The sequence below is a fragment of the Mauremys reevesii genome, linkage group 7 (assembly GCF_016161935.1).
Source record: "Mauremys reevesii isolate NIE-2019 linkage group 7, ASM1616193v1, whole genome shotgun sequence".
Taxonomy (NCBI): domain Eukaryota; kingdom Metazoa; phylum Chordata; order Testudines; family Geoemydidae; genus Mauremys; species Mauremys reevesii.
The window spans coordinates 9285379-9312513 of record NC_052629.1 but is presented as its reverse complement, the minus strand read 5'-3'; the positions used below and the strand labels follow the sequence as shown (position 1 = coordinate 9312513).

General features: G+C 41.2%; 1 protein-coding gene across 8 annotated transcripts in view; it reads right to left on the bottom strand.

Moving 5' to 3' along the window:
• Nucleotides 1-27135, bottom strand: part of RBM20 (RNA binding motif protein 20) — a 163430-nt gene that overhangs the window by 33875 nt on the left and 102420 nt on the right. For 3 of the 8 annotated variants that reach the window (XM_039481670.1, XM_039481676.1, XM_039481675.1), the window contains 4 exons: nt 4263-5466; nt 3343-3404; nt 3090-3181; nt 2640-2737 (listed from right to left, as the gene is read on the bottom strand). In XM_039481670.1, coding sequence (XP_039337604.1) covers nt 2640-2737; nt 3090-3181; nt 3343-3404; nt 4263-5466 — 1456 coding nt within the window. Of the gene's footprint in view, nt 1-2639; nt 2738-3089; nt 3182-3342; nt 3405-4262; nt 5467-16359; nt 16756-17234; nt 17341-21335; nt 21499-22791; nt 22905-22964; nt 23125-27135 lie in introns of those variants that run through there. The other 5 variants (XM_039481671.1, XM_039481674.1, XM_039481672.1 and 2 more) reach the window with 5 other exon arrangements.

Below are 27135 nucleotides of genomic sequence, written 5' to 3'. Positions count from 1 at the left end.
CCTTAGAGTCTATGAATCTATCAAACTGAAAGCACGCTAATGTTGTGCCAATATTTTAAAAAGGTAAACAGGATGAGCCGGGTAATTATAGACCTGTCAGCTTGACATCAATCCCAGGAAAAATAATGAACAGTTGACTCAAGCAATAAAGTGATAAAGAAGGGTAATATAGTTAATGCCACTCAATATAGGTTTATGGAAAATAGATCCTGTCAGATTAACTTGATATCTTTTTTTGATGAGATCACAAATTTGGTTGATTAAAAAACATGGTGCTGATGTAATCTACTCAGACTCCTGAAAGGGATTTGAGTTGGTACCACATGGCATTTTGTTTAAAAAAAAACTAGAATGATACAAAATTACCATGGCACACATTAAAGGGATTAAAAACTAGCTAATTGACAGATCTCAAAATATAATAATAAATTGGGAATCATCATCAAGACGGCGTGTTTCTAGTGGGGTCCTGCAGGGATCAGTTCTTGGCCCTACACTATTTTAACATTTTTATCAGTGACCTGGAAGAAAATAAAATCATCACTGATAAAGTTTGCAGATGGCGCAAGGATTGGGGGAGTGCTAAATAATGAGGAGGACAGGTCACGCATACAGAGTGACCTGCATGGCTTGGTAAGCCAGGTGCAAGCAAACAATGTACATTTTAATAGGGCCAAATGTAAAGTTGGACATCTATGCTCAAAGAAAGTAGGCCGGCCATACTTACAGGAATGGGGGGGTCTATTCTGGGAAGCAGTGATTCACTTGGGATTATGTTAGATATTCAGCTGAACATGAGGTTGCAGTGCAATGCTCTGGCCAAAAGAGGCTCACACGACACTTGGATGCATAAACAGAGGAATCTTGAGTAGTAATAGGAAGGTGATATTACCTTTGTATTTGGCACTGGTATGACTTCTACTGGAACACTGTGTTCAATTCTGGTGTTTACAATTCAAGAAGGATGTTGATAATTGGAGAGGGGTCAGAGAAGAGCCATGAGAATGATTAAAAGAAAACATGGGATGGGTGAAACATTTTGAATATGGTAAGAGCTAACTCAAATCTTCATCCCAGACTCAAAGAGGACTCACGGAAGTTTAGAGATGGTTAAGGGATGACTTAATCAGAGTCTGTAAGTACCCACATACAGAACAAAAATTTGAAAATTGCCTTTTCTATCTAGTAGACAATGGTATAAGACGATCCAATGGCTAGAAGCTGAAGCTAGACAAAATTGGACTGGAAATAAGGCACAAATTTAACAGTGAGAGTAATTAAGCATTGGGACGACTTACCAAGGGTTGTGGTGGATTCTCCATCACTGATAACTTTTAAATCACGATTGGAAGATTTTTGTAAAAAATATGCTCTAGTTCAAACAGGTATTAATTCAGGGAAGTCCTATGGTCTGTGTTATACAGGAGGTCAGACAAGATGATCACAGTGGTCCCTTCTAGTTTTATCATCTATGAATTTCCGAACATCCATGGCATGAGAAAAATGAGAGCACAGAAGAATAATAACCATATTAAAACAAACAGGGTGATGTTTCCGAAGGTGATAACTCAAAGCAAATAGGGGCGAGATGGGAACAGAATCAGCTTGGGTTTCCAAGATGCTTTTGACACCATAATGCCCAATAGACTAGTGCATAAGAAGCTGAACAGAAAAACACATTTGGATCTTATTTATTATTTATATTGCAGCAGCACCCAAAGTGAACCTTTGACTTCCCTATTTTTCACCCGAGCTTTTCTATATTTCAGCTTTAACTCCCATCTCTTTATATTTTTATCATTATTATTATTAGCCCTTTTAAATTTAAAAATCAGTTTCAACTTTAGCTTTTGTTTGTATTTAACCCTTGCAATTTTTTATCCACTTGGATAAAAGTTCAGGTGACCCGGGTGAGACTGTAACAGGGGAATATTTTTGGCATGTGAGAGGAACAATGATGAATGCAGGGAAGAGTTGCAACCTGAAATCATGGAAGGGTGAACAGGGATGTGAACTTGCTGAAACATTACTAATGGCACTAGCTCAAGCAAGTAGCACAGAAAGTTTAACTAACAGAAAACTAGTCCTATAGAGCACATGTTCCCAAACTGGGGGCTGTAACCATTGGGGCGGGGAGTAAACAGGTGTCAGGGACTTGCACCCATCCTGCCTTTCCCATATTGCTAAATAAGAGGGTGTCCCAGTGTGGGGAAGGTTGAACACCACTGCTAGAAAGTACTTTATCAAAAGAATTACATGTTGCATGTTACATGTTGCTCATAGGGATGGGTGAAACATTTTGAATAAGATAAGAACTAACTCAGATCTTCATCCCAAGCTCAAACTGGACCTGAGCCTCTTTGGGGTTTGAAAACATTCAGAAAACCATTCTCCTGATTCATCCACTCCAGGTTTCATCTGGGGCACACAACAAAAATAACCATAAATGTGTAAGAAAGTCCCGACTCAACCAAGACCAGAAACATGTAGGAGGTACAGGCAAATCTGAATAAAGATCTGAAGATTTAGTTGCTTATCCAAAAGGGACCTTAAAATTAGTTCATTGTTGATTTGAGTAAGCGTAGTCTGTTTCTGCAATTAAATCAAGGAAGAAGAGATTATTTGCCTTATATACTCACTTTTACTCCAGATGGAGGGGAAGAAAATGTAGGACCTGGCTGACCGAAGGCTCTTGTTGACACAGTAGTATAAGATGAGCCAGCATTCGATGGGTAATCTAAATAATGGATTGTACACACACAGTGAAAACCTTGTATTGGCTGTATGTACATGTCTAATTTTAAAAGACTGCTTCTAAAAACATCAGAATTATTATTCACGCTTCTGCACAGAACTATAGATTGTGTGGTACTACAGCAAAAAACACGAATGAAAAGAAAAACAAATTCATACTTTAAGGTACAATCTCGCTTTCTTGGCTTTAGTTCTTCCATAAACTCCTAGCACAGAAAGCTTAAAAAGGGACCACTTAGGATGAAATTTTACAAAAAAAGGTGTTCATTATAAAATTACTTTCTTTTTCACTTTAATTTGCATACGCATTATTAATGAATACTTAAACAACTCACCTTCGACGCCAGAAGGATTGAAAACTGATGTGTTATTTGGAGATGAATGCAACGCTGCCTCTGGTGAACTTAACACACATCGGATGCCAGTGCTTTAAAGGGAAAAGAGAGCTTTACTTCAAGAAGCAGGAACATAACAAACACAATATGTCAAAATTTCAGAGGCCCAGATTCAACCCTGGTATAAATCTATTGAAGTTAGTGATGTTACACCAGCATGAATTTGGCCCAAGATCTCTGAAACAGTACTTACTTTTCTGAGAAAACCATACATTTTTGGATGTGAAGATTTCCTTTAATGTGCTGATCCCAGTCCTATGTTGAAATAAACAGGACATGACTGATAAGTGTACAGTAGAGGCTGTTTTTGAAATCGGCTTATTTTCATATACTAGTAGTTTCATTTAACTTTATAGTTCATGGAAAAAACCTGGCAAGAGAATCTGAGGTGTGATTCATGAGGTAAGTAAGAATAAAAAGGCTTACTGTATAAGAAGGGTACTAAATGGAATGATTCTAATTCTACATGGACTTTCATTCCATGCTTACATCAATTCGCAACTTGTAAGTAAAATACTATAAATGGATGTTAAAAAGACTCCAGCTCCTGAAAATTGTCTATGCATGACTTTTCTCAAGCAATTAAGTTTATGAGTATTAAATCAGTTAAGTTAATATAGCTGAAGGCCTCATCCTTCAAGATGCTCAGTACCATCAAATTCCGTTAGTGTCCATACATTTTGAAGGTTCTCAGCACCTTGGAGAACTGCGACCCTGCTCATAAAAATGTTCTGTTTTTGTTCCAGCATGAAACAAAAGCAAATGTCAAGACCTCAAAAGTTGCCTCAAAACAGAATTGCTGTCCTCCAGTCAACTCTACAAATTATGTCCTCAGTTACACCCAGGTAACTCCAGTCAAGGTTGATGGGGTTACACAAGTAGCATAACTTAGCTTGCAGCATCTTTATTACTAGTGATGATGCACAAGGAGGAAAGAACCCATCTTGACTCTCAGAGACTAGGTAGAGTTTGCGGGACTGGTATTTAAAAGCCAACATAGTCATTTTTACTTGTAAAGTAAGCAAGTTCAATATGATATTAGTGACACAATATGAACAGAGAACTCCACAATATGAATTTAGTTGAATCACTCTGCAGAGTAGAATCACTTACCTTTAGATCAAAGATCTTTCTGTCACATATTGTGCAGATGTGTGGGAAGTGAAGAGGGGCTATGCCGTGAAAGTCATTTAGTTCATGAGGCTGAAGTGATCTCACTGACAAATCAGATGTTTTTGTGGTCAACTCCTCATTCTGCCTCATTCGGGAACTACTGAAACTTGGTTTACTATTGTTAAGTCTGTGGAAAGGAAGTGTAGTCCCAGCACCAAACTTTGTGTCAGGTGTCGGTTCTTCAGGGTTGTACAGTTCATTTCTTATTTCATACTGCTGACCTGTGGATGGCCACAAGTTGCCACTGACCATGAGGTCAGCCTTGTTCTGGCTGGAGAAATTAGGAGTGTTTTCCCACTGGCTATTTGCACCTGTGTTATGTACCACAGGGCCTGCTTCTCCTTTCTGACTCACAGTTTGATGAGCACTCATCTGTGGCTCACCAGAAAAACCCAAAGATTGTATTCCTGTTGGATGTTGTCCTTTAGAACTGGGGCCATAGAAGTCTTTCTGAAATCCAGGCTGATTGTCTTGTTTTAGTTGGCCAGAAGGACCAAATTGACCCTCATAGGGTACCCCTCCTGAGGAGGAGGAGACTGAGTGAGACCCACTGGTCATGAAGTTGTGCTGATTGCCTTGGCCTGCATCAGCTGTGTATGCTTGAGGGGCAGACACATTTTGTTTATTGTAGTCATAAAATCCTCCCGCAACAGACGAGTGGCCTGTCTTATTGAGACTCATAACTACAGCTGGTTGGCTGGATGTCTGAGACATTACACCTCCAAAGGGGTGCATGACAATAGCATTTGGGTTTTGATTCTGTATGTTCCCAACAGGCCCCATGCTCCCTCCTGGTACCGCTAAAGCTGGATTCTGTGCTGGAAAAGGTATTCCACTAGATGGAAATCTAGTATTGGCAATCGTAGGTCCTTGCTGAGGTCCTCCGGCATGCCCCTGGGGAGTGTTAATCATGGACGGATGTCTTAATTGATTAAACAGTGGCTGAGACATGGCCACTTTGGAGAGAACTTGATTCAGAACAGTTGCAGCTGCTGTGTTGCTGGTGACTGCTGTCTGAGCCAATTTTAGCCTGTGCAGGGTAAGCTGGGCTTGTAGCTGAGCGAGTTGAAGACTTGCGGGAGAAGGAAGCAGTGGATTTGGAGCGCTGACAGAGAATGGATTTTTGTCCAGAAACTTGGCCGCACTGAAAAGGAACAGGAGACGGTTTCGTTAAATTAATCTAAAAGTTAACAGCAGCCCCTTCTTACCATAATGGGACCGGGGCTAAGAAGCTACATTTTCTAAACTTGTGGAGGGCGAGATGGTGGTTTATGACACAGCAGTAAGCCATCTCTCTCAAGTGTCTAGTGCCATATTCATTTCAATTAAAATGTCATTAGGGAGATCAGTGGTGCAAAGATGGGAAAAAAGCCACATGTTTATCTAGAGTCTGATCTAGGGTTGCCAACTTTCTGATTGCAGAAAACCAAACACCCTTGCCCTGCCCACTGCCCCGCCCCTTCTCTGAGGCCCCGCCCCCACTCACTCCATCCCCCTTCCTTCAGTCACTTGCTCTCACCCACTCTCGCTCACTTGCTCATTTTCACTGGGTGGGCGCGGGGGGGCGGGTGAGGTCTCTGGCTTGGAGTGCGGGCTCTGATGAGTAAGTAAGGACTGTCCCTATGTTACAGATGGGAAAACTGTGGCAGGAAAGTCAAGTGGCCCGCCAAAGTCAGGAGGGAAAGCTACAGTGAGAGCCAGGATGAATGGATGATCAGACAACTCCTCTCCCTTGAAATAGCTGAGCTGTCCTAGGAGAGTCTCTCTCTCTCTCTCTCTCTCTCTCTCACACACACACACACACTTCTGTGAAGTCTGCACATTTTAATCGCAAGAGATGAAATAATTCTACAATCTCACCAGATCGAAATCACGGTCTACGTGATTTTCACCCCAGCTAATGTTCATCATATACCCTTGTTTAAATAACTTGAATGGGACTCCTAATGTGATGGCGCTTATGCGTGTGCTTAACGGCTTGCAGGAGCAGGGCTGCAGTGGAGTGTGTTATTCAGAGCTGGAATGCTGCACAATACAAGGAAGCCTTCAGGAGAGTTGTGGGGGTGGGAAAGGAGGATACTTGATGAACTTTAATTAGGAGGCTCATCCAAATGTAAGGGTGGTATGAAAAAAAAAGGCATAAAGGGAACAGCCCAGAGAGAAGGTTGGAGGGAGAATATGTAGAGGGATGTTATGTTCCCACTCAGCTTAGCCACATGTAATAAAAATCAGTAAAAAGGAAGCTAAATACCACGCTGAACAAAGGGCAGTAGGGTGTTAATTGAATAACTGCGTAAGGATATAAATTACACACAAAAAAAACCCCTACATTAAAATATTGTTAAGGTTGCAAAGTCAAGCACACAAAAGTTAGGAAAGGTCAGAATTAAGGCTGCTTGTAGAAACTTAACTCTGCCCCATTGTACATATGCATTATGATGCACTTTAGCTACACAATTGCTATTTTTATAAAGACACCACGGCTGCCTGGGATCAAGCAGGGGGAGAACTGAAAGCACAGGACAGTCTCACTGCTTTCAGTTCTTGTGCCCAGTACCAGAATGGCTCCCGACAGGGAGGAGAAGCAATTGCAGGAAAAGTCCTGCTCAGCTCCACAATGCAGCATGCTCAGGATTTTCATGGGTGCAGCACAAGGCTTCTCTCTGTCCCCATGGTAACCCTCCTGCTACATTTCATATCCTTGCTCTGAAACATGGAAGCACTAGAACTTTTCCCCAGACAGTTGTGTGAATTTTAGAACACCGGCCAAACAATGCATTTCCCCGTGAGTTTGGAAAACAGCTGAACTGTATTTGCAAAAACGTTAAAACAAAACCACAAAACATCACCTCTGCCTATAATGACCATCCTGTGTGCTTCCAGGAAATATGCACCATCTCTGAATGAGACTGCTCAGTGGATGTGCATAATATGGCATCCTCCGGCCACACTCCCTCTATAAGCAGTGCAAGCCCCGGTTTGGACACAGCTGGGCCGTTAGGGTCAATAGACTTGGGCTGGCAGAGCTCACAGTGGCTCTCTAACAATTGTTATCTAGACAGTGCTTTGGTGACAGCTCAGGCTGGAGGTTGGGTTCTGAAGCCTAGGCATGGGGGTGGGCTTCAAAGTGCCGTCTACACAGCTTCAAAGTGCTGTCTACACAGCTATTTTTAGAGAGCTAGCTCTGATCGCGCTAACCCAAGCCTGTTGACCCAAGCTTGGAGGTTTGCTGCCAACTAGACATACCCTTACAGGCCCATAGCAGAGGAGTGGTTGCATCTATTTTCCACCTCTGTCATGTCACCCTCTTTTCCTTGCCAGGGGCTTCTGCTAACAAACACCACAGATAATCCAGGTGGGTGAGGTAATATCTTTTATTGGATCAACTTGTGTGGGTGAGAGAGACAAGTTCTCGAGAGAAAAGATATTACTTCACCGACTTTGTCTCTCTAATATCCTGGGACCGACAGGGCTACAACAACACTGCATACCACAGATAATCAACACATTTCAAATGGCTGCTCATTCTTTCAACCACTACACACAGTACTAAGCTGTTGAATAAGAGGAATCCTGTCCAAGACTCATTTTATCTGTACTATAAAAATATATTAAGTTTCAATTTCAAGGCAAGAATTAACCATCAACTGCAATGCAACATTTGCTGTTAATAATTGGCTGATTTATAAAGATGTAATTAATTTTGATGGCTTGTCAGTATGTGACATTTTAGAAGCACAAATTAGTAAAACATCTGGTTAAATCTAAAGTACAACTAAAAGAAAATAAATGGGTTTCATATTTAATGTTAAATGTCCATTAGCAACTGCAGGGCACATCTGGCTCTAGGGATATCAAACAGTATTTCATTATGCAGCAACAGAATTCGCTGTCAGTAGAATAAATGCATATCAGCAGACTTCAGCTCTGTAGAGTCTTTTGTTTTATCTTATGGTGGTTTTACTTTCCATTGCTCATTATCTGACCTGATTTTATGGTAGTGTTTCCTACAGATTCGTTTGCAAAAGGAAGTTACCCGGAAAGCATGGTCAAAATATGACATGTGCATACAAACAAACCCAATCCCGTGAGAGGCTAAGCACCCACAAATCCCAAGCGGATGTCAACAGGATATGAGGTTGCTCAGTACATTGCAAAATCAAGCCAATTAGCAAAACTGTATTGCTTTAGCATGCAATGCAGTGGTAGAAAACTAGCATACGTTGCTATTACCACCTGAAAATTAGACACACTATTATGCCTAATTACATACTATGAAAGATAAATTATGTAGTTAGCATCTGGAATATCCTTATTTCTGTTATGCTACGTGGGATTCACTGAAATCAGAACTGTTGTTTCATTTCTTAGCTGCTAGTCCATCCTGTATATCGTAAAAGCAATGAAACTCTTTATAAAAATGCTTTATGAGCATAAAGACGCATTGCCTAGTAGTTGGAAAATAAAAACTTGAAGGGCTTGTAGTTCCACTTATAATTCTTTGAGATTTTGGAGATCCAGATGAATACTGTTTCTAACAGTTTAATCCCAGGGTGCTGAAAGGATATATAATAGCACATACCCATCAGAGCAGCACAACAGCTGCAATGGCTTTGTAACGGCTCCTATTGGCCACATGGAACTAGTTCTCAGGGGAGACGGTAAAACCATTTGTCTCACATGTTATCAAACCATGCCCCAAAAGCGCCGGGTACTCGATGTGCCATAAATATAGCAGTTAATTTGGGAGCACTGCTAACATTGCCCCACAGAAGATTCTATACCATAGTGCCTTTTCATAGCGATTCTCTATCCGTGGGCCACACGACATTTCAAGGTACTCCATGGAGCTTGCTTTTGTCACAACAGTGAAGTATCTGTCTATTTTAAAGCAGGACAGGAAGGGAGACACAAGTGGACAGCAGAGATCGGTGCCTGGTGTTGCTCTGAGCAGCAACCTCCACTCTCCCTCCCCTTGCGGGGCCACAGATCGGGGGGGGAGGAATGGGAGAGTGTCCCAGAGCCGAGGCTGAGCCCAAATGTCTACCCTGCAATTTTATAGCCCCACAGCCTGAGCCACATGACCTGAACCAGCCAGGGTGGGTTTATTGTAGTGTAGACATACCCTCTGTGTCTGTCTGCAGAGCTGGAGCAGAGAGGAGCCTGAGTGAGATTAAGTTGCCAATCATCAGCAGCTGCTGCCATCCCTGCCTAACACTGTTAGCAAGTGAAAACATGAAGGAAAGTGCAGGGGAGGGACATGGGTTGCAAATTCATTCTGACATTGGCATTTCCAGACTTCGGAATGCTTCATGTTGCAACCTTAAAGTTCTTTTAACACAGTTCCCTCCTCCCCTCTGCCCTGCTGAGTTCCCACCCCCTCGCCTTCCTTAATGGGATATTTTTAAATGCAGCCAAGCACTGTAGCTAGGACTGGGAAGGTGAGGCACTTGCATCCGGGCTGGGAAGATGCTGTAGATTAGGAGGCTGAGAGAAGCTGTGTCTCGGACAGGATCTCTATATTTAAAGAGCAGTGCATGATAGGAAAAAGTTTGAGACCTTGTGCTCCCCTATGTAATATGGGACCTAGGAGAGGTTATGGGACCTGAAAAATTTATATAAAATCATTTTAAATGTTGTTTCTCTATTGCTACAATCTGAGCAAAATATTTACATTTATGACTAGTTCTTGCCAGCACAATTTTGCAGTCAACTCCGAGGCACAGATTTAACCAAATATTGAAGATTTTATAAATTGTATTAAGATTCTGCTCAGCAAAGATATTTTTGATTAGTAATGCACCCTATTTACACACACACACACGGACAAAACAATCCATCTCCTATACGTTATTTGTTGCTGCCAGTATTGCCAAACCTAATTGTTCAAAAATCATGAGATTGGAGGTAAAAAACTAATAGTTTTGGGGGTTCTTTTTATTTCCCTTCTGATTTTTAACATCTGGGGTATGCAGGTCACCTTTTCCATTTTTTTCCCTACAACTATGAGGGCTAGAAACCTTTAAGGGAAAAAAACCCAAAACAATCCCCAAACCAAAAAAATGAAAGCTCTGATTCTCACATACACATTCATATGACTCCAGGAGCTGAGGCTTTAAGAAACACACCAAATATCATGAGATTCACAATAAAATTGCAAAAGCCGGCACAACTGGATTGCTACTATTTAGTTCAACCAATCTGTTATCTCTGTAACCTTTAGCATCCCGGGAACAGACAGTATCACAGAGTTGTCTGTAGTTAGTATCTGGACACGTGGATTAGTTGAATAACCCCATCTCTGAGAGCAATGAAAAGGCTAAATAGAAAACGTCCTTTAGAAGACTCAAAGAATATGTTGATTGCTTATTCAAAGCCAAAATTGTTCATAAAGTGCGGTTTAGTAAATTACCTTTCTATTCTATTTTGAATTACACTTGTGGAGTGATTGATTTGGATTATGCTTGCTCATGCATATATTTGGACTGTTACACCTGGTGTGAGTTTAAATAGGGTAGGCAAATGTACTGTGCTTCAGAGGTGTGTAAAATTTAATGTTTTGTGGAATTCCGTATGAAAACGTATTGTCTTCTGTGATTATGCATTTGAATCTGGCATTACATGTAATTTTGTTGAGATGACATTTTTTCATTGGAACATTGAGAAAACATGAATTTGTGAAAATTTCCAAGGTAAAAACTGTTTTCATTTTAACAATATAATTAAAAATGTGCATATTTCAGCAAAGTTTTCTGAAAATAATGATCCATTTTAGTGCATAAAAATAAACCAAAACAACTTGAAATACAGGAGTACTCTAAATGTATTTCTATTTTTGACTCTGCACTACTCTACAGTTATGATAATTTATGACAGCTGTGTATGCAAGAGTATGCTATTTTTGGTAAATTACAACTTTTGCCTGAATCAATTTTTTCTTGTAACTTGTAACTCTTCATTGAGGACTATGTATATGGTGAGTTTGATGACTTTAAAAAGGCCATTTTTGAGTTATCTGAACACAAAACATTATATTCTGTTAAAAGTAAAAAAAACCATATCTTCTCCCCAATGCTTCATTAGTTCCAAAACAGCTGGACTAATGTTTCTAAACTTTTAAAAAATATATTCACCATTTGGCTGATGGAGCAAACCAAAAAAATAAAATAAATCCAACCCCATATTATATATAAAGAGCTAACAAAAATCAATACGGTCTTAGGGCCAAACCTTGCCTTCAGATAAATGTGCACAATTTTAGCAATCTTCCATGAGCACTTTGGGCACATGAGGGCAAAATCTGTCCCCTAGAATTAAAAGAGCTCATAACCATACCTATAACAGGGCTGCAATTAGGGTCACAAGTACAGTGATGATAAGTCCAGGTAATATAAAACAGGTTAACTAGTAAAATCAAGGTTTATATTCTTTTGTTCTTCTGGCCCTCCCAGAAAATGTAGGGTTTAAATTCATTGTTAAATAAGCTCACCACTTACATCAATAAGGATACGTGCTTTGGTGGAAAAGCGTATGGGGAAACATTTTTCTTTCATCTGAATTATACTCCAGGACCCTTTTTTCCTCCAGAGCTCTATGATAATATTTTCTTTGGAGGATTTGCTGGGTCAGAAGATTTTTGGACATTTGCAGAAGGGAGAGGAGGGAACTCCACCTTTATTATTTAGGTTCTGAAATCTTATCCAGCAGAAGGTTTCTTGCTGAGCTCGGGTCACAGTAAAATCAGCTAATTACAAGGGCACTGAAAATCTGACTTGCTTTAATGCATTTAAATGATGGGGGCATAAATCCTTCAGAATCCAAATTCTATATTAAAAGCCCACCATTATGTTACTGAGAACTTAAAAGAAAACATCAGCCAATGCTTAGATGGGACCTAGACAGAACAGTCATGTGTGTTTGGCACTGGGGGCTGTACCCGTATCCAGCCTATTACACAAAGCTAACCATTCGGTGGGGAATAGAATGCAAATACTCACTATTTAATCACACAGCTGTAAAGGCTGGGATTTTCAAAGCTGTCTAAGGGAGTGAGATGCCCGACTCCCACTGCAAGTCCTTTAGCCTCCCAGGTTCTATCCCCCACATGGTTTCCGTTTATATGCATCAACAGTTCTTTACACTTACAGTTGTAAGACAAAAAGTTGCATCTCATCTAATGCTGCTGAGATATTTCTTATTAACCAATCCAATTTATGCTGCACAGGTCTGGGAATGGCTCATCTGGGACAACAGAACTTGCAGAAATCAACTAAATGTTTTGTTTTCTTTACAGAGAGTTTTGTTCAATTTGACTGGCTCAAACCATGAAGCTACTGTCATGGATCACAAGCCAGGGCAGTAGCATAAAAACAGCAAAGCAAGGAGTGTGGCATTCAGAGTGCTTCACTATTTTGTTCCCTCATGTTTGATTTACATTCACATTGATGCCAGCACCTTCAGTTTTGCTCAGAAAATGTTCTGTGTTATATGGCATCTGTTTGCTGTGCAATTTCCAGGTACTGTAATAACTGGCTTTTCTTTATAACTCTCTCATGTAACACCCTCCTTCCATTTGAGTCAGAGAAGTTAGAGGTGGAAAAGATACTGTTTAGGCAAAGCCAGCCCCTTGTAAGTACAGGATAGAGTGTCTCTGATAGAGAATGTGTCAGATATAAAACAGATACTCCATTTACTCTTGAATACTGAAGTGATGTTTATTGTACCACTTTGTACCATTTTTCTCAAAGCAGTGTTGCATGTACTGTCATAGTGTTTGAGGACTATTTTGTAAATACGAATATAGCTTTATAAATTAATAATATGTAATAATCATACCAATTCCCCCTATTCTGAGAGACTGGCTCTCATCATTTGTGATGCAGGTTCAAGGACACCCATACCATGGGGCTGCATCCCTGACCATCTTGGCTAATAGCCATTGATGGACTTATCCTCCATGAACTGATCTAATTCTTTTTTGAATTGTGTTATAGTTTTGACCTTCACAACATTGCCTGGCAAAGAGTTCCACAGGTTGACTGTGTGTTGTGTGAAGAAATATTTCCTTTAGTGGCAGTAGTAATTGTGTCCTAGACAGCAAGAGAGACCATTCAGAGTTGCACTGCAGAGAGCAGAACACTTCTCTGAGTACATAGTTTTGTTTTACAAGACAAAACCGATACAGAAGATGGAGGGGCTGAACCCTCCAGTAACATTAAACCTGGAAGCTAAGAATTTAGTTCAGGCATGGAAGAACTGGAAAGAGGAATTTAACCTCTATATAGATATCGCTAGGGCAGATAAAGAGGAGGCTGTGAAAATCAAACTGTTTTGTTACCTGATTAGAGAAAGAGGGAGAGGGATAAGTGAGATTCTGTGTGCAGAATTTCCCCGAGCTCAATGCACCATAGACGCAATAATGGTCTGGTTTTGATAGTCACTGTAACCCCTGTAACAATGAAATGGTGGAAAGATACAATTTCTTTAGTTGGAATCAAGCAGTTGGGGAGGGTAGAGATAAGCACAGTAGCAGTTTAAAAGTGCTAGCAGCCTGTTGTGACTTTGGAAATATTAAAGACTCGCTGATAAGAGATCGGATAGTGTGTGGGATACAAAACTCACAAGTACGAGAGCAGTTCTGGAGGGAAGCTGACTTAACTGTCAAGAAAAGCTTGGAGATATGCAGGGCTGCAGAACTGTCCAGGGAGAGGATTAGAACCCTGGAAGGACAGTCAACAGAAACTGCCCATGCAGTACATAAGAAACAGAAATCAAAGTCAGATACAACATCAATAGATGACAATGGTACAGACACATGTAAGTATTGTAGGAGAAAACATGTAAGACGGAAAGAGAAGTGCCTGGCTTATGGGAAAAAATGCCATATCTGTGACAAATTTAATCATTTTGCAGCCAAGTGTTTGTCCAGAGAGAAGAAAAAAAATCCAAGCTACACACAATAACTGAAGAGAGCAACAGTGAGCATGAGGACATTATGTGGTTGACCAAACAGCTGGTAAACACAGTGCCAGAGGACCCTAGTGAGCATTAGAAACAGTTGTATGCAGCCATGTTATTTGGGAGGAAAGTGATACTGTTTCAATTAGATTGGGGAGCAAGTTGTAACATTATCCCAACCAATCTGGTGAACCCAAACGTATGGTTGGAAGAGACTAACCAGCTGTTAACAATGTACAACCTTACCACTTTAAAGCCCATGGAGAAACGTAAAATTAAATTAAGAAATCCAAGGAACACAAAGAAAGACAGACTGGATTTTGTGATCATAGATGACGAGACAGCAGTACCACATCTGGACAGCAAGGCCCCTCAAGCCATTAACTGGATAAAAATACAGCTCCAGAACATAAAGAAAGCGGATATTGGGGTGACTGAAGATAACTTGGATGGTATTACCTGGGACCAGGAGATGATACAGAGGGAGCATAGACATGTGTTTCAGGGAGGTGGATGGCTAGATGGTGTTTATAAAATAGAGATGAACACCAGTGTGAAGCCAGTTAAATTGCCAAAAAAACAAGAGTACCTGTTGCATTACTACAGCCACTGAAAGACAAACTGCAGAACCTACAGAATTGTGGAATTATACAGCATGTAGAGAAGAGCACAGACAGGATAAGCAGTTTTATGGTGGTAAGAAAGACATACAGAAGACTAAGAATATGCATAGACCCAAAGCCTTCAAACCAAATTTTAAAATGGAACCACTTCCCTCTGACTACAATTGAGGACCTATTACCAGATCTGTCTAAAGTGAGACTTTTTCAAACATGTGATGTAAAAATGGATTCTGGCACATTGAACTGGATGAAGAATCAAGTTACTTGACAACCTTCGCAGCTCAGTTTGGGAGATACCAATGATTAAGGATGCCAGTGGGAATCAGTCCTGCACCACAGGTGTTGCAGAGCAGATTGACCCAAGCATTGGAGGGCCTGATGGGAATCCACACAACAGCAGATGATGTTCAGACAGTGGCAGAGGGTGATCACAATGAGATGATGACTACAAATTACTACATTTATAACAGAGATGCAAAGAAAATAATACAAAATTGAACTTAGACAACCTCGGGATGAGAGTAACCAACATTTGACATTGGACATTTGTTGATCTCCAAAGGCCTGAAAGTAGACCCAGAGAAAGCAAGGGAAATTAGAGAAACTTCAAGATTCAGCAGTATTAAAGGAGTCCATAGATTCCTGGGAATAGTCACGTATTTAGCACAGTGTTGCAGCCATCTGTTTGAGAGTTGCAAGATCCTGAGGCAGCTGACACACTGAGAACCCTTATAGGAGTGGATGGACCAACACAAACAAGCATTTTGGAAAGTAAAAGAGATGATTGGGAAGGCTCCCATTTTGAAATATTACAATGCAGAGGAACCTCTGATTCTGCAACGTGATGCATCCACGCTACCATGCTGTAAGGGGACAGCCTGTTGCATTTGCAAACACAGCACTGTCCGTGACAGAGAATACCTGTGCTCAAATTGAAAAAGAGTTGTTACCAATACTCTTGGGAATTGACAAGTTTCACCAATGCACTTACGGTCACACTGTGGACATGCAATCTGACAATAAACCTCTCAAGTGCACTTGGTATTGGGAGACACGTTGAGCCATACATACCTACCAGAACCCAGCAAGGAAGTATCCATAGAGGCTGAGGTGGAAACAATAAATATGGTACTTATCTATCTCCAATGAAAGGTAGAAAGAGATACAGAAAAGTACCGAGCAAGACAGAATACTTCAGACATTGAAACTCATGATCCTATAAGGATGGTCAATGACAAAAGACCAAGTACCCAAAAGGAATAACACCATTCCTTCCGATAAGAGTCAAATTGTGTATACAGAATGACATTATATTTTGGGGGAGAAAAACCAGTTATTCCAGCAGCTCTTAGGAATGAGATTATGCACAACGTTCACTTGTCACATTTGGGAATTGAAGGTTGCTTCTATGATCGTTTTAGACTATTTTTCTAATTTCTGGGAGATAGATTATTTACCAAACACAGGGATCCAGAACTGTCATATGGAATATAAAAGCAGACTTTGCATGGTACGTGATACCAGACATCATGGGTGTCGATAACGGACCAAGGTTGGCTTGAGGAGAGTTCTGGCATTTCAGTAAGGATTTTGATCACATAACATCTTCACCAGAGCATCCTGAAAGCAATGACAAAGTGGAATCAGCAGTAAAAAGTGTTAAGAAACTGTTGAAAACAATGAAAACTGCTGAGGCTGACCCATATGTAGCACTACTAGATCACAGAAATACTCCCTCGCAAGGCCTAAATTGAAGTCCAGCCCAAAGACTGATGCGCTGTAGAACGAAGACACTCTTGCTGAGGAGTGGAAGGTTGTTAGTATCAGGGTACTCGGGTGCTTCACTTGCTGAGCTGCAGAGAAAACAACAAAAAAGACCAGCATTTTACCACAGCAGCTCCGTGAGAGATCAGCCATATCTGGAGCCAGGTGACAAAGTGCATACGTAACCATTAACAAAACAGGATTCGTTCTACCACAAAGCCACTGTGGTTCAACCAGGAAACCAAAGATCATATCAACGGCAAATGGGCAATGGACAGAGAGTGAGGCGAAAGCATATGCACCCCAGGAAAATAAAAGAAACCTGGACAACGTGTCTTAGGGTTCTAGAGCAGGAGAATCCTGAGCTAGAGTTGTTCAAAGCAGACAATATCCGGGGCATACCAGAGGAAAGACAGGAGGAAGAAGGTGTTTCAATGGAGCAACACCAAGCCTAGAGCACCCAGCAACACCAAACCTAGAGACTGTAGTTGACCAAACTGGAGGAAGAAAGCACCAGGGATCACCAGTGAACCATACTGTACTAGAGGAGGGTGGATTGTTAACAGACCTGCTCATCTGAGGGATTTTGTGTGATGGACTTCCAAGCTGTACAGGTATATAGCTAGACAAACTGATCAGGTGATGAATGCAGTAACCTCAAGAGTGGTCAGCGTCTGAAAGGAATATATGCATTTATGTTATCCGTTATTGCTGGGGGGAGGTGACAGTTTTCTTGAAATTAGAGGGGATGTAACAATATGAAAGTGCGAACAGACACTTTCAGGCAGCGTACTGTTTCCTGAGGGGAATTGTTTGGAAGCGACAGCTCCTGGGGAACTATCTGAGAAGCCATGTTTTAAGCAGCCACAATAAAGCTGGAGCTTGTGAATTAACCCTGTGTCTGCGTTAGGTCCTCTGTGGCAGAAGATCCAGACACAACTAAGTATAAAACAGGGGTGATGCCTCTCCCACAGCCTCTCAAAACAGGCTCATAGTACTGAGTAGGGTTTTGTTTCTTTTAATGGCTCACTTCCTCCATCCCATCCCCAGAGGAAGACATGCTACTGCCTTCTGCAGGCTACATCCAGTTCTGCTCCAGTTGGCTGCCAACGCCTCTTACTCAGAATGTCTCACCGCCGAGAGAGATTGGGTGCAGGGTGTGTGAAGAAGGGGTACCAAGGAGTATTACCTCACCCCAGCCCCATTGCAAAGGCAGGGTCCTCAGAGCTATGAGGCACAGGGTAGGAGAGACACGAGCAAGGGTGTGCGGAGCAGAACGACTGGGAGGGGACAGAATGGCTGTGGGTACCGGGGCATGCAGAATGGTGTGGGGATGCTCTGGGGCAGGGCTGCTGTACAGAGCTGGGTGGGACTGAATGAGTGGTGGGGTTCCAGGGAGACGGAAGAGCGACAAAGTGCTATTTGTAGGGGCAGGACAGAGAAAAAAGTGTGGGGAGAGAGACCCTAGAAAGTGTGAATGGAGCCTCCGAAGGAGTAAGGACTATGGAAAAGCCTACCACAAGGTGGGAGAGAGGAGGTCACCCGAGGCCCCGAAAGGAGAAGAAAAGAAGAGGAGGATCCAATGTGAAAGCGACATGGAAAGAGATAGATGGAGAAAACAGGGAAAGAAGGGCCCGGGGTGAACATGAAAGGAAGGGGGAACAGCTAGGAGAGGAAAAGACAGAGACTGGGAGATGCCCCTGGGATGAGGAGAGGAGCCCCAGGAAGGAGAGAGGTGCAGACCTGGAAAATGCAAGAAGGATCAAAGAGGGAAGAAGGCCCCCAGGACAGAGGTGGAGTGAGAGGGGAGAGACTGAGGAGGAGAGAAGATAATTAGCCAACTACCTGCATTGTCTACTGGATGCTTGCAAGAATGGATGCCAGTGTCAGAGTCAGCATCCCCATCTTTAAGTCTCAGTGAGTATTCACAGCACATGTCCCAGACCCCCATCCCACCCCAACTAGTAACATTAAATAAAGAAGAGTAGCTTGACACTCCCGATCTAGCCATAGCGAAAAAACAAGCAGAAGCCTTTTAACAGAACACAACAAAAACTCTAATTAAAAAATCCCTTCAAGCCTCCTTTATACCCCATAATTAAGCAAAAAATGGAAAAAACCCAATTTAAAAACATCCTTTGCAACTAGCACTTACTTCTAAGGACATTACCACAGTAATATCTGTAATAACTAAGTAAATATTTTAATATGGATCTTACATACTAATGTTAAACAATATACAAATATATTTTACTATATGCACATAATAATACCTGAAGGCTTCTGGGCAATTTTTGTTGTATTTAAAAATGGAGGAAGACATGATGTTGTAAGGGTGAATGATGCCTCATTTTAATAAATCATATTTATTACTAGTTTGCACTAATATTATGCCTTTCCCCACAGAATCTAAAAGCTCTTTTGCAAAGTTACTGTCTCTATTTCACTACTACTTTTAGTGTCCAATGTGAGAAAATGAGGTGTCTGAATTTAAGCAGCCAAAAACTGAGGTGCACAGAAGTTGTGAATATGACTGAAAATTTAGGCTGGAGTGACTTGCCCAAAGCAGCACAGTTAATGAACGTAGGGAAAAAAAGCCCAGCCTCTCATTCTCATTCTCCAACCACTAGACATTCTGTCTCCCTATTTATTTCTTCACATTTATATAATGTAGCTCTAGGCACCCATTCAGTAGTCTGGGTGCCTATCATAGGTAAACACACAAAATACAAAAGGACTGCTCACAGATGTAATTATCCCATCCTTCAAAGCACTTCCTCAATACAAAAAGAACAGGAGTACTTGTGGCACCTTAGAGACTAACAAATTTATTTGAGCATAAGCTTTTGTGGGCTACAGCTCACTTCATCGGATGCATCCTCAATACACTGAGAAGAGAGAAGGAAACATGCAGGGGTTTGCCGCATGCCTGGCACATTAATAAATCCAGGCTCTGGCAGACAAAGAGTTTGTAATCTTGACAAACTGAAAATCTGTCTAACATTCAGGTATTGTACGCACCAAATGTGCAGAGAATTTCCCTGCTTTTCTAATATTTGTAAGATTTTTAAAAAAAAAGACATATGATTAACCCAGTGTGTGACATTCTTTATAAACACTCTTAGTGTTTTAATTTGGCTCTCAGTATAAACATTGCTGCTTGGGGGAAAAAATAAAATATTACAATGGCTGATAAATAACCACTAGTTGGTAAATAGTCTAAATGATAAATTATATGTACAAAAGTCAATAAATGGCATGTTTAATGAGTCAAACCTACATGAGAATATTTGTCATAATTCATAATACTTCCAGTTTGTTAATAATCACTGTACAATTAATCCAATACTACTACAGCATCCAATAGCAATTTGGTATTGCATATATCTAGCTATATGGCTTTTGGATGTTGAAGTAATACTGGATTAATTATAAAGTGATATATATACACACACACAGTATCTAGGTATATATAACATACTAATCAGCATGGTATGCGAACTTCTAAAGAGAAATTTGAGAATAACTCCTCTCTATTACAAGCAGCTCATGCAGTGGTTCTCAAACTTTTGTACTGGTGACCCCTTTCACATAGCAAGCCTCTGAGCATGACCCCTTCTTATAAACTAAAAACACCTTTTTATATATTTAACACCATCATAAATGCTGGAGGCAAAGCAGGGTTTGGGGTGGAGGCTGAGAGCTTGCGACCCCTCATGTAATAACCTCGCAACCCGCTGAGGGGTCCCGACTCCCAGCTTGAGAACCCCTGAGCTAATGGAATTTATTTTGTCCTTGTGACATACATTTGAAAGAATATGTGCCAACTAGAATAACAGGATGGGTCTATTTTTTGATATCTGAATTTCCGCAGTTTTCTTAACTGATGTTCGTATTACATAATTGCATATTTCGGTATTCTTTTAAGTATTCCTTGTATGTTGTATATTGTATATTTTAAAAATAGATACACATTATTATATATACTTATATATTCACACACATACACTATATACATATTAATCATGATAAACACAGAACTGATCTGGCTGCAATTGAAATCAATTGCAAAACTCTTCGTGAATTCAGTGAGAACAGCATCAATCCTCATGTCTCTTTTTGGTTATGTTTACTTTAAAAACATAAGAATGTGTTGAAGAATAGTCTTCTTTAAAGGTCTCTAAATGCAGATTTGATTATTAAGACATGATATCAATAAGATTTCCTGGGGGCAAAAGGAGACCCAATTTGGCCACAAGGCTTCACTCTCTGTTTTGTAGTTGTCTGTTATTCAGTTTTCTTAAAAGGATCCAAATTGCAAAGATAAGGCCATCTTATATACAAGTCTTATGATATATATTTAATGTCTCTCTATTTTTTTTAGCTTTAAAGAGCAGTAGTTCACGTGAATCACAGCAGAGTTTAGATAGTATATCCTTTCATGCAGAAAATGCATTATATCAAGCGATAATTACCGGAACTCTTTAGCATAGAGAATATTAATTTATTGTCTTGAATAATAAAACAAGTGTTATTCAACCAGTTTCCAAATCTAAACATTAAATAGACTAGCGTTTAAATGCTTAGATCTTGAACACACACCAAATGCATTTTCGACAAAGGAGGCAATTTAATCTAAACTCTGTATTCCAAATTCTATATCATTTACCTTCTTAAGATTTTCCTTTATTTCTGCCTTCAGTGTTAGTTAGGATTAACTGACAGTTAACATATTCAGAGCTCTCCATGGTAAAAGCAATTAGCGTATTATGCTGGAAAATCAGAAACAGTGTTGCTGAAAATATCTGATTCCACAGAATTGGACGGAGCGGCTGTGGAGCGAAAGAAAAAAAAAGAAGTGATGATAACAGTGCTCAGTTTGTACCAGGGTTTACCGGGGCTGAGTTCCAGCATCTTTAGGGTTGGCAGTTCATAGCCCCGGCACCTCTGGGCTTGCCACATCAGTTATGAAAGTAAAATGATTTCTTGAGCCCCAGCACCTGGGCTTTCATTACAAATTAAGCACTGTCTGATATCAGACATCTCCTTCAACTAATGATTTTACTACGTTACCCTCTCTCAGAAAAACAAAACAAACAAAGCCCCAGCCCCCCTACAGATATTAACTGAAACGCTAAATCAAGATGATAAAATTGTAAATTGAGAAGACATTACTTTTTGTTTAAGCATATACTTATTTTCTGTGAGTTATTTTTGGGGGGGTATGTTTTTCATATTTTTACTTGAAAATACACACTTCTCAATAGCTTTATGTTCATGAAAAAGGACAGGTCTTATTTAGTTCTGTTGGTAACATATTAGATTATTATACTTAATTCAGAATACATATTTGATACATCTTTTAATCACAAAATGTTTCTCAGGCCACAGATTGTGCTCTCTTTTCTGTTTTGAAAGCAGTTTCCATATCGTGTGAACTACTGGAAATAAACAATAATGAAACACTTTTCTATAATATTATATGCTACTTATGTCTCTGGATTTTTCTCTGAAAATTAAAAGTCTTCTTCAAAAGTAACTTCACATCCAATACTAGTTGCAAAAAATGTATCATCCTTAATATAATAGCTTTGATATTTCTCTGTTCTGAAGAATTCTATTCACAAACATGATGCTTGATCTACATTTAATGAAAGTCTCAGTTCTTTAGCAAATAAGAACATTTCTAAATTCAGCCAACTTTGAAATTTTTTTGATGTTCTGATTCATTTTAAGTTTTTTTTAAATGGCTCAGAATTAACAGAATTCTGCCTTTCATTTATTCACATTGTTTAAAATGCTCATCAAAGAGTAATTAAACAGGTAAAATAAATAGCATATGGAAAGTTTCTTAAAGTATAAAAATCCCAGTTCACAAAAACACAACCACAATCACTACATGATATGGACTGAATAGTTGATTTAAAATAAAAGTTAACTGTTACAAGTTTCTTTTGTTATGGAAATATTTGTGTTTTAGAATTAAACTTAAAAAAGACCACAAGAAACTACTAAAATACACCATTATACTTAGGAGATTAAAATACGGCCAGTTTTTTGGAGAGGACAGAAACCAGTGTCACTTCCACGGTAGGAAGAGACATGATGACATTATGCAATCTTACCTTTTTGTAACATTTAAGGGTGCCAGTAGGAGGTGCAGCCAGTAGCCATTTTTGGTATTAAGCACACACCTCCCTAAAACATCCCATTGACATTCTACCTGCTTTCTGCATGCTGACTATTTACAAGCTTCCTCTTACAAAGTCATTACTTTAGGGGTGGAAAAAAAAACAACCCATATCCAGGACTGGAGGACAGGTCACAAGGTCTCTTGCATTACATGAACGGAGTGTAAATGGCAAATAATATCAGTTGATGTTTATGCCTTATGTTCTTGGTCTCTTCACATACCAGCACCACAGAGCCAGATCCGTACAGATTCACTCCAAGGAACCCTACAAAGGAGGAGGTCCCAATCCAGTTAGGCAAATTGTGTAAAAAAAATTGACATACATTGACAAAATATCAGAATTGTTAATTTTACAAGAGAACAATGGGAAATTGTACTTTGGTCCAAAGTTCAAAAAATAATCTCCAAATAATCAGTGTTGTCAAACTCAAAAAACAGAGACTCACATAATGTGTTTCATTTAATATTTCTGTTCCTGATCCAATCAGACATTTTCAGAAGATTTGCGACCTCCCAGTAATTCAGTTATTGAGAACAAAAATTAATTACTGTAAAAATAATTACTGCTATGTTGTTAAATGGAATTGCATTCAACGATGTGAATATATTGTTCATTAAATATATGAACAGTATTTAGCATGAGACACAGAACAGTGATTCTGATCCAACGACATAAGGAAACAGAAAGCTGTGCATTTTTACACCATATTTAGAAAGTTGTCTCATCAATCTTTCCTCTTGGCCATTTCATGCTCATAGAACTCACTCCTAAAAACACAAGCTTTTCCTCTTTATACACAGGATAGAACTTTGGTTACTCTTCTCTGGATGTGAAAATTACTGGCTTTCTCCTATTTTATGTTGTTCCAAGATTCAGCCAGAAAAAAATGCTATTGTCCTTCCCCCGTCCCAAAACTGCAAACTGCACTTTGATAGCATAATAAAGGAGCTGCTGTCCCTCGTCCAAAGATCAATATATCCCAATTGTGCCTGTGCTCTCTAAGGTGCGTAGAACTCTGGAGTCAATCAGCTCACTCCCTTTACAGCTAATTTACAGCTGTTCAGCTTGCCTGCCTCTTTAAGCTCCTGGGAAAAGCAAGTTATTTTTTAGCCTTATTTAGTAACAGTTGTTGGGAGCCCATAAACCTTCCACAACATGGCCGGCATTTTGCAGCTTACAAGGTTTTATTACTGAAGATGCCAGTTCCAAAATTATGATTTATTGAAAATATAAAAGCAGATTCTGTGCTAAACTGAATAGGAGTACTTGTGGCACCTTAGAGACTAACACATTTATTTCAGCATAAGCTTTCGTGGGCTACAGCTCACTTCGTTGGATGCTTCTATGCATCCGAAGAAGTGAGCTGTAGCCCACGAACGTTAATGTTGAAATAAATTTGTTAGTCTCTAAGGTGCCACAAGTACTCCTGTTCTTTTTGTGGATACAGACTAACACGGCTGCTACTCTGAAACCTGTGCTAAACTGGTGTATGAGTTTCCATGATTGACTGTTCATAAACCATAGTTTTATAATGCATAACGTTTACCCCAAGCTGAGTACCGAAGTGTCCCTAACTATCTTTTGTACCTTTCTTTCTCATGATCTGCTTTTCTGTCTCCTAAGTGTCACTTATTGCAAAACACCTCATCCGATATCTCTCCAAAGAAGAAAACTATTCACCTAATTTAGGACTTTGCTCCCATCAGGGCTGGCTCCAAGTTTTTTGCTGCCCTAAGCAAAAATTTTTTCCCGTGCCCCGTAGCCCCGCCCCAACTCCACCCCTTCCCCAAATCCCTGGCCCCGCCTGCTCTCCCGGGCGTGCCGCATTTCCCCTCCTACCTCTCCCTCCTTCCCAGGCTTGCCTGGGAGGGAGTGGGGAGAAGCGGAGCAGCAGCACACTTGGGGGAGGAGGAGGAGGTGAGCTGGAGGTGGGGGAGCGGTTCCTCTGCCCCTCCCCCAGGGTTACTTCCTGCGGCCCTCCATGTGCCCCCCACTGCCGCAGCTCCCCTCCGGCTCCCAGCTTTTTGTGCCCCAAGCCAAAAAAAAAAAAAAAAGGAGCCGGAATGCCGCCCCTTGGAAAGTGCCGCCCCAAGCACATGCTTGGAGTGCTGGTGCCTAGAGTCGGCCCTGGCTCCCACTAAGGAGTCATATCTTTAGAAGTTGGATGGGAGTGTTATTAAAAAGGGGGAGCGCCTAACAGATGGTTCAGAGTGTTTCTCTGCATGCACACAGCTTCATTGGTGGAAAAGAGCCTAACGTTCTATGGGAGGAAAGGCAGTTAGCAAGGCCTAAAGCACTTTTCTAAAGCTTCACTGTGTCTCTCCACTCAATCTAACTTAATTCTCCCCACTTTATCCTCTGTATATATCAGGGGTCGGCAGCCTTTCAGCAGTGGTGTGCTGAGTCTTCATTTACTCACTCTAATTTAAGGTTTCGTGTGCCAGTATTGTTGTATGTAAAGTAAATAAGGTTTTAAAAATGTTTAAGAAGCTTCATTTAAAATTAAATTGAAATGCAGAGCCCCTCAGACCGGTGGCCAGGACCCGGGCAGTGTGAATGCCACTGAAAATCAGCTCGCGTGCCGCCTTTGGCACGCGTGCCATAGGTTGCCTACCCCTGGGTATATATACTGTACTAAGTGGGACGAGGAGATGCAAGTCAGCTTTTGTTTAAATTCGAATGATCTTGATCAAAAATCAAAGCAACCATGAATCTGTTTCAGGTAAACCTCTCTAAAACCATGGGAAACCCCCACAGAGAGCCTAACCAGAAACTAGGGTCAAGGTCTGTATGTCCAGCAACAAACCCAATCCTCACCACTGCCTGTCTATGACTCGCTCCTTCTTGCTTCCAGCTGGTCAGCCAGTCTGTAGCATGGGTGTGTTTATTGTATCAACACTGGTTGTGTTTCTCCTACCAAGCCAAAATGGGTGGATGACGGAGTAAAGCAACACAAGCAACGTAAGCAATTTGATTGCAGAAAATGTTATCCAGTATGAAGGCCGGGCCTGGTGTAGTTAGTCCTAGCACAGGCAAAGATTCAGCTGTTCAGCCATATAGATGCCCTTGACCATTGCCCAGATTTTCACCTATTGTAAACCATTTCCATTTCACTCAGTACCTAGGGTTAAAAAGGGCCCTAAATCTAGGATTGCCAACTGGCTAATCGCGCAAACCTAAAGACATTTGCCCTGCCCCTTCCATGAGGCCATCCCCCTGCCTCACCCCTTCTCTGAGGCCCCACCCTTGCTCACTCAATCTCCCCTTCCTCCGTCGCTTGCTCTCCCCGACCCTCACTCACTTTCACCAGGCTGGGGCAGGGGTGTGGGAGGGGGTGCGGGGTGCAGGCTCTGGGAGGGAGTTTGGGTGGCGGCTCTGGGCTGGGGCAGAGGGTTGGGGTGTGGGAGGGGGTGTGGACTCTGGTAGGGATTTTGGGTGCAGGGGGGGCTCTGGGAGGGAGTTTGGGTGGCGGCTCTGGGCTGGGGCAGAGGGTTGAGGTATGGGAGAGGGTGCAGGTGCAGACTCTGGGAGAGAGTTTGGGTGCAGGCCCTAGGCTGGGCAGGTGGTTGGGGTGCAGTTCCCGGCCAATGGGAGCTGCAGAGTCGGCGCTCAGGGTGGTGGCAGCGTGCGGAGATCTCCTGCCCCCTCTCCCCAGGGGCTGCAGGGATGGTGCTGGCCGCTTCTGGGAACGCACGGAGCCAAGGCAGGTAAGAAAGCCTGCCTTAGCTCCTCTGCTGCACCAGACTATTAGCACCCAAAATCTCCCAGTTTGGCTGAAGTAGCCTCTGGGTGATGGAGCATGATTCCAGGAGATTCCAGGGGGCTACTGGTGAAAGCAGGAGGGTTGGCAACCCTCACCAAATCACAACATTTCAGATAATCTGGCAAACTTCACTGTTGTGGAATGTTATCTCTTTGCCTAGCTACTGAATTCAAACAAATCTGTGCTGAACTACGGAGGCTGGTTTTATCCCATAGAGAGATCTGCCCCTCAGCATAAAACTGTGTCAAACTGCATTACAATGCCTCTTTCCATTCCCCTCGCAGCCTCACTTTAAAAGGATGAAAAAATTACCCTGCAAGACTCCCTGCTTTGTTTTATTTTTGAAAGTTAATCAAGTTGAGAGATGGATTAGTGACCGTATAGCCCCATAATCCTCGCTGTGTAAAGTTAGACCTGGGAGCCATTTCACTGTTTTCAGATGGGAATTGTTGTCTAGTTTCAACAACATCCACACATATGATCTTCCAGCATGCGTGCCTTTCTCTTAGGGT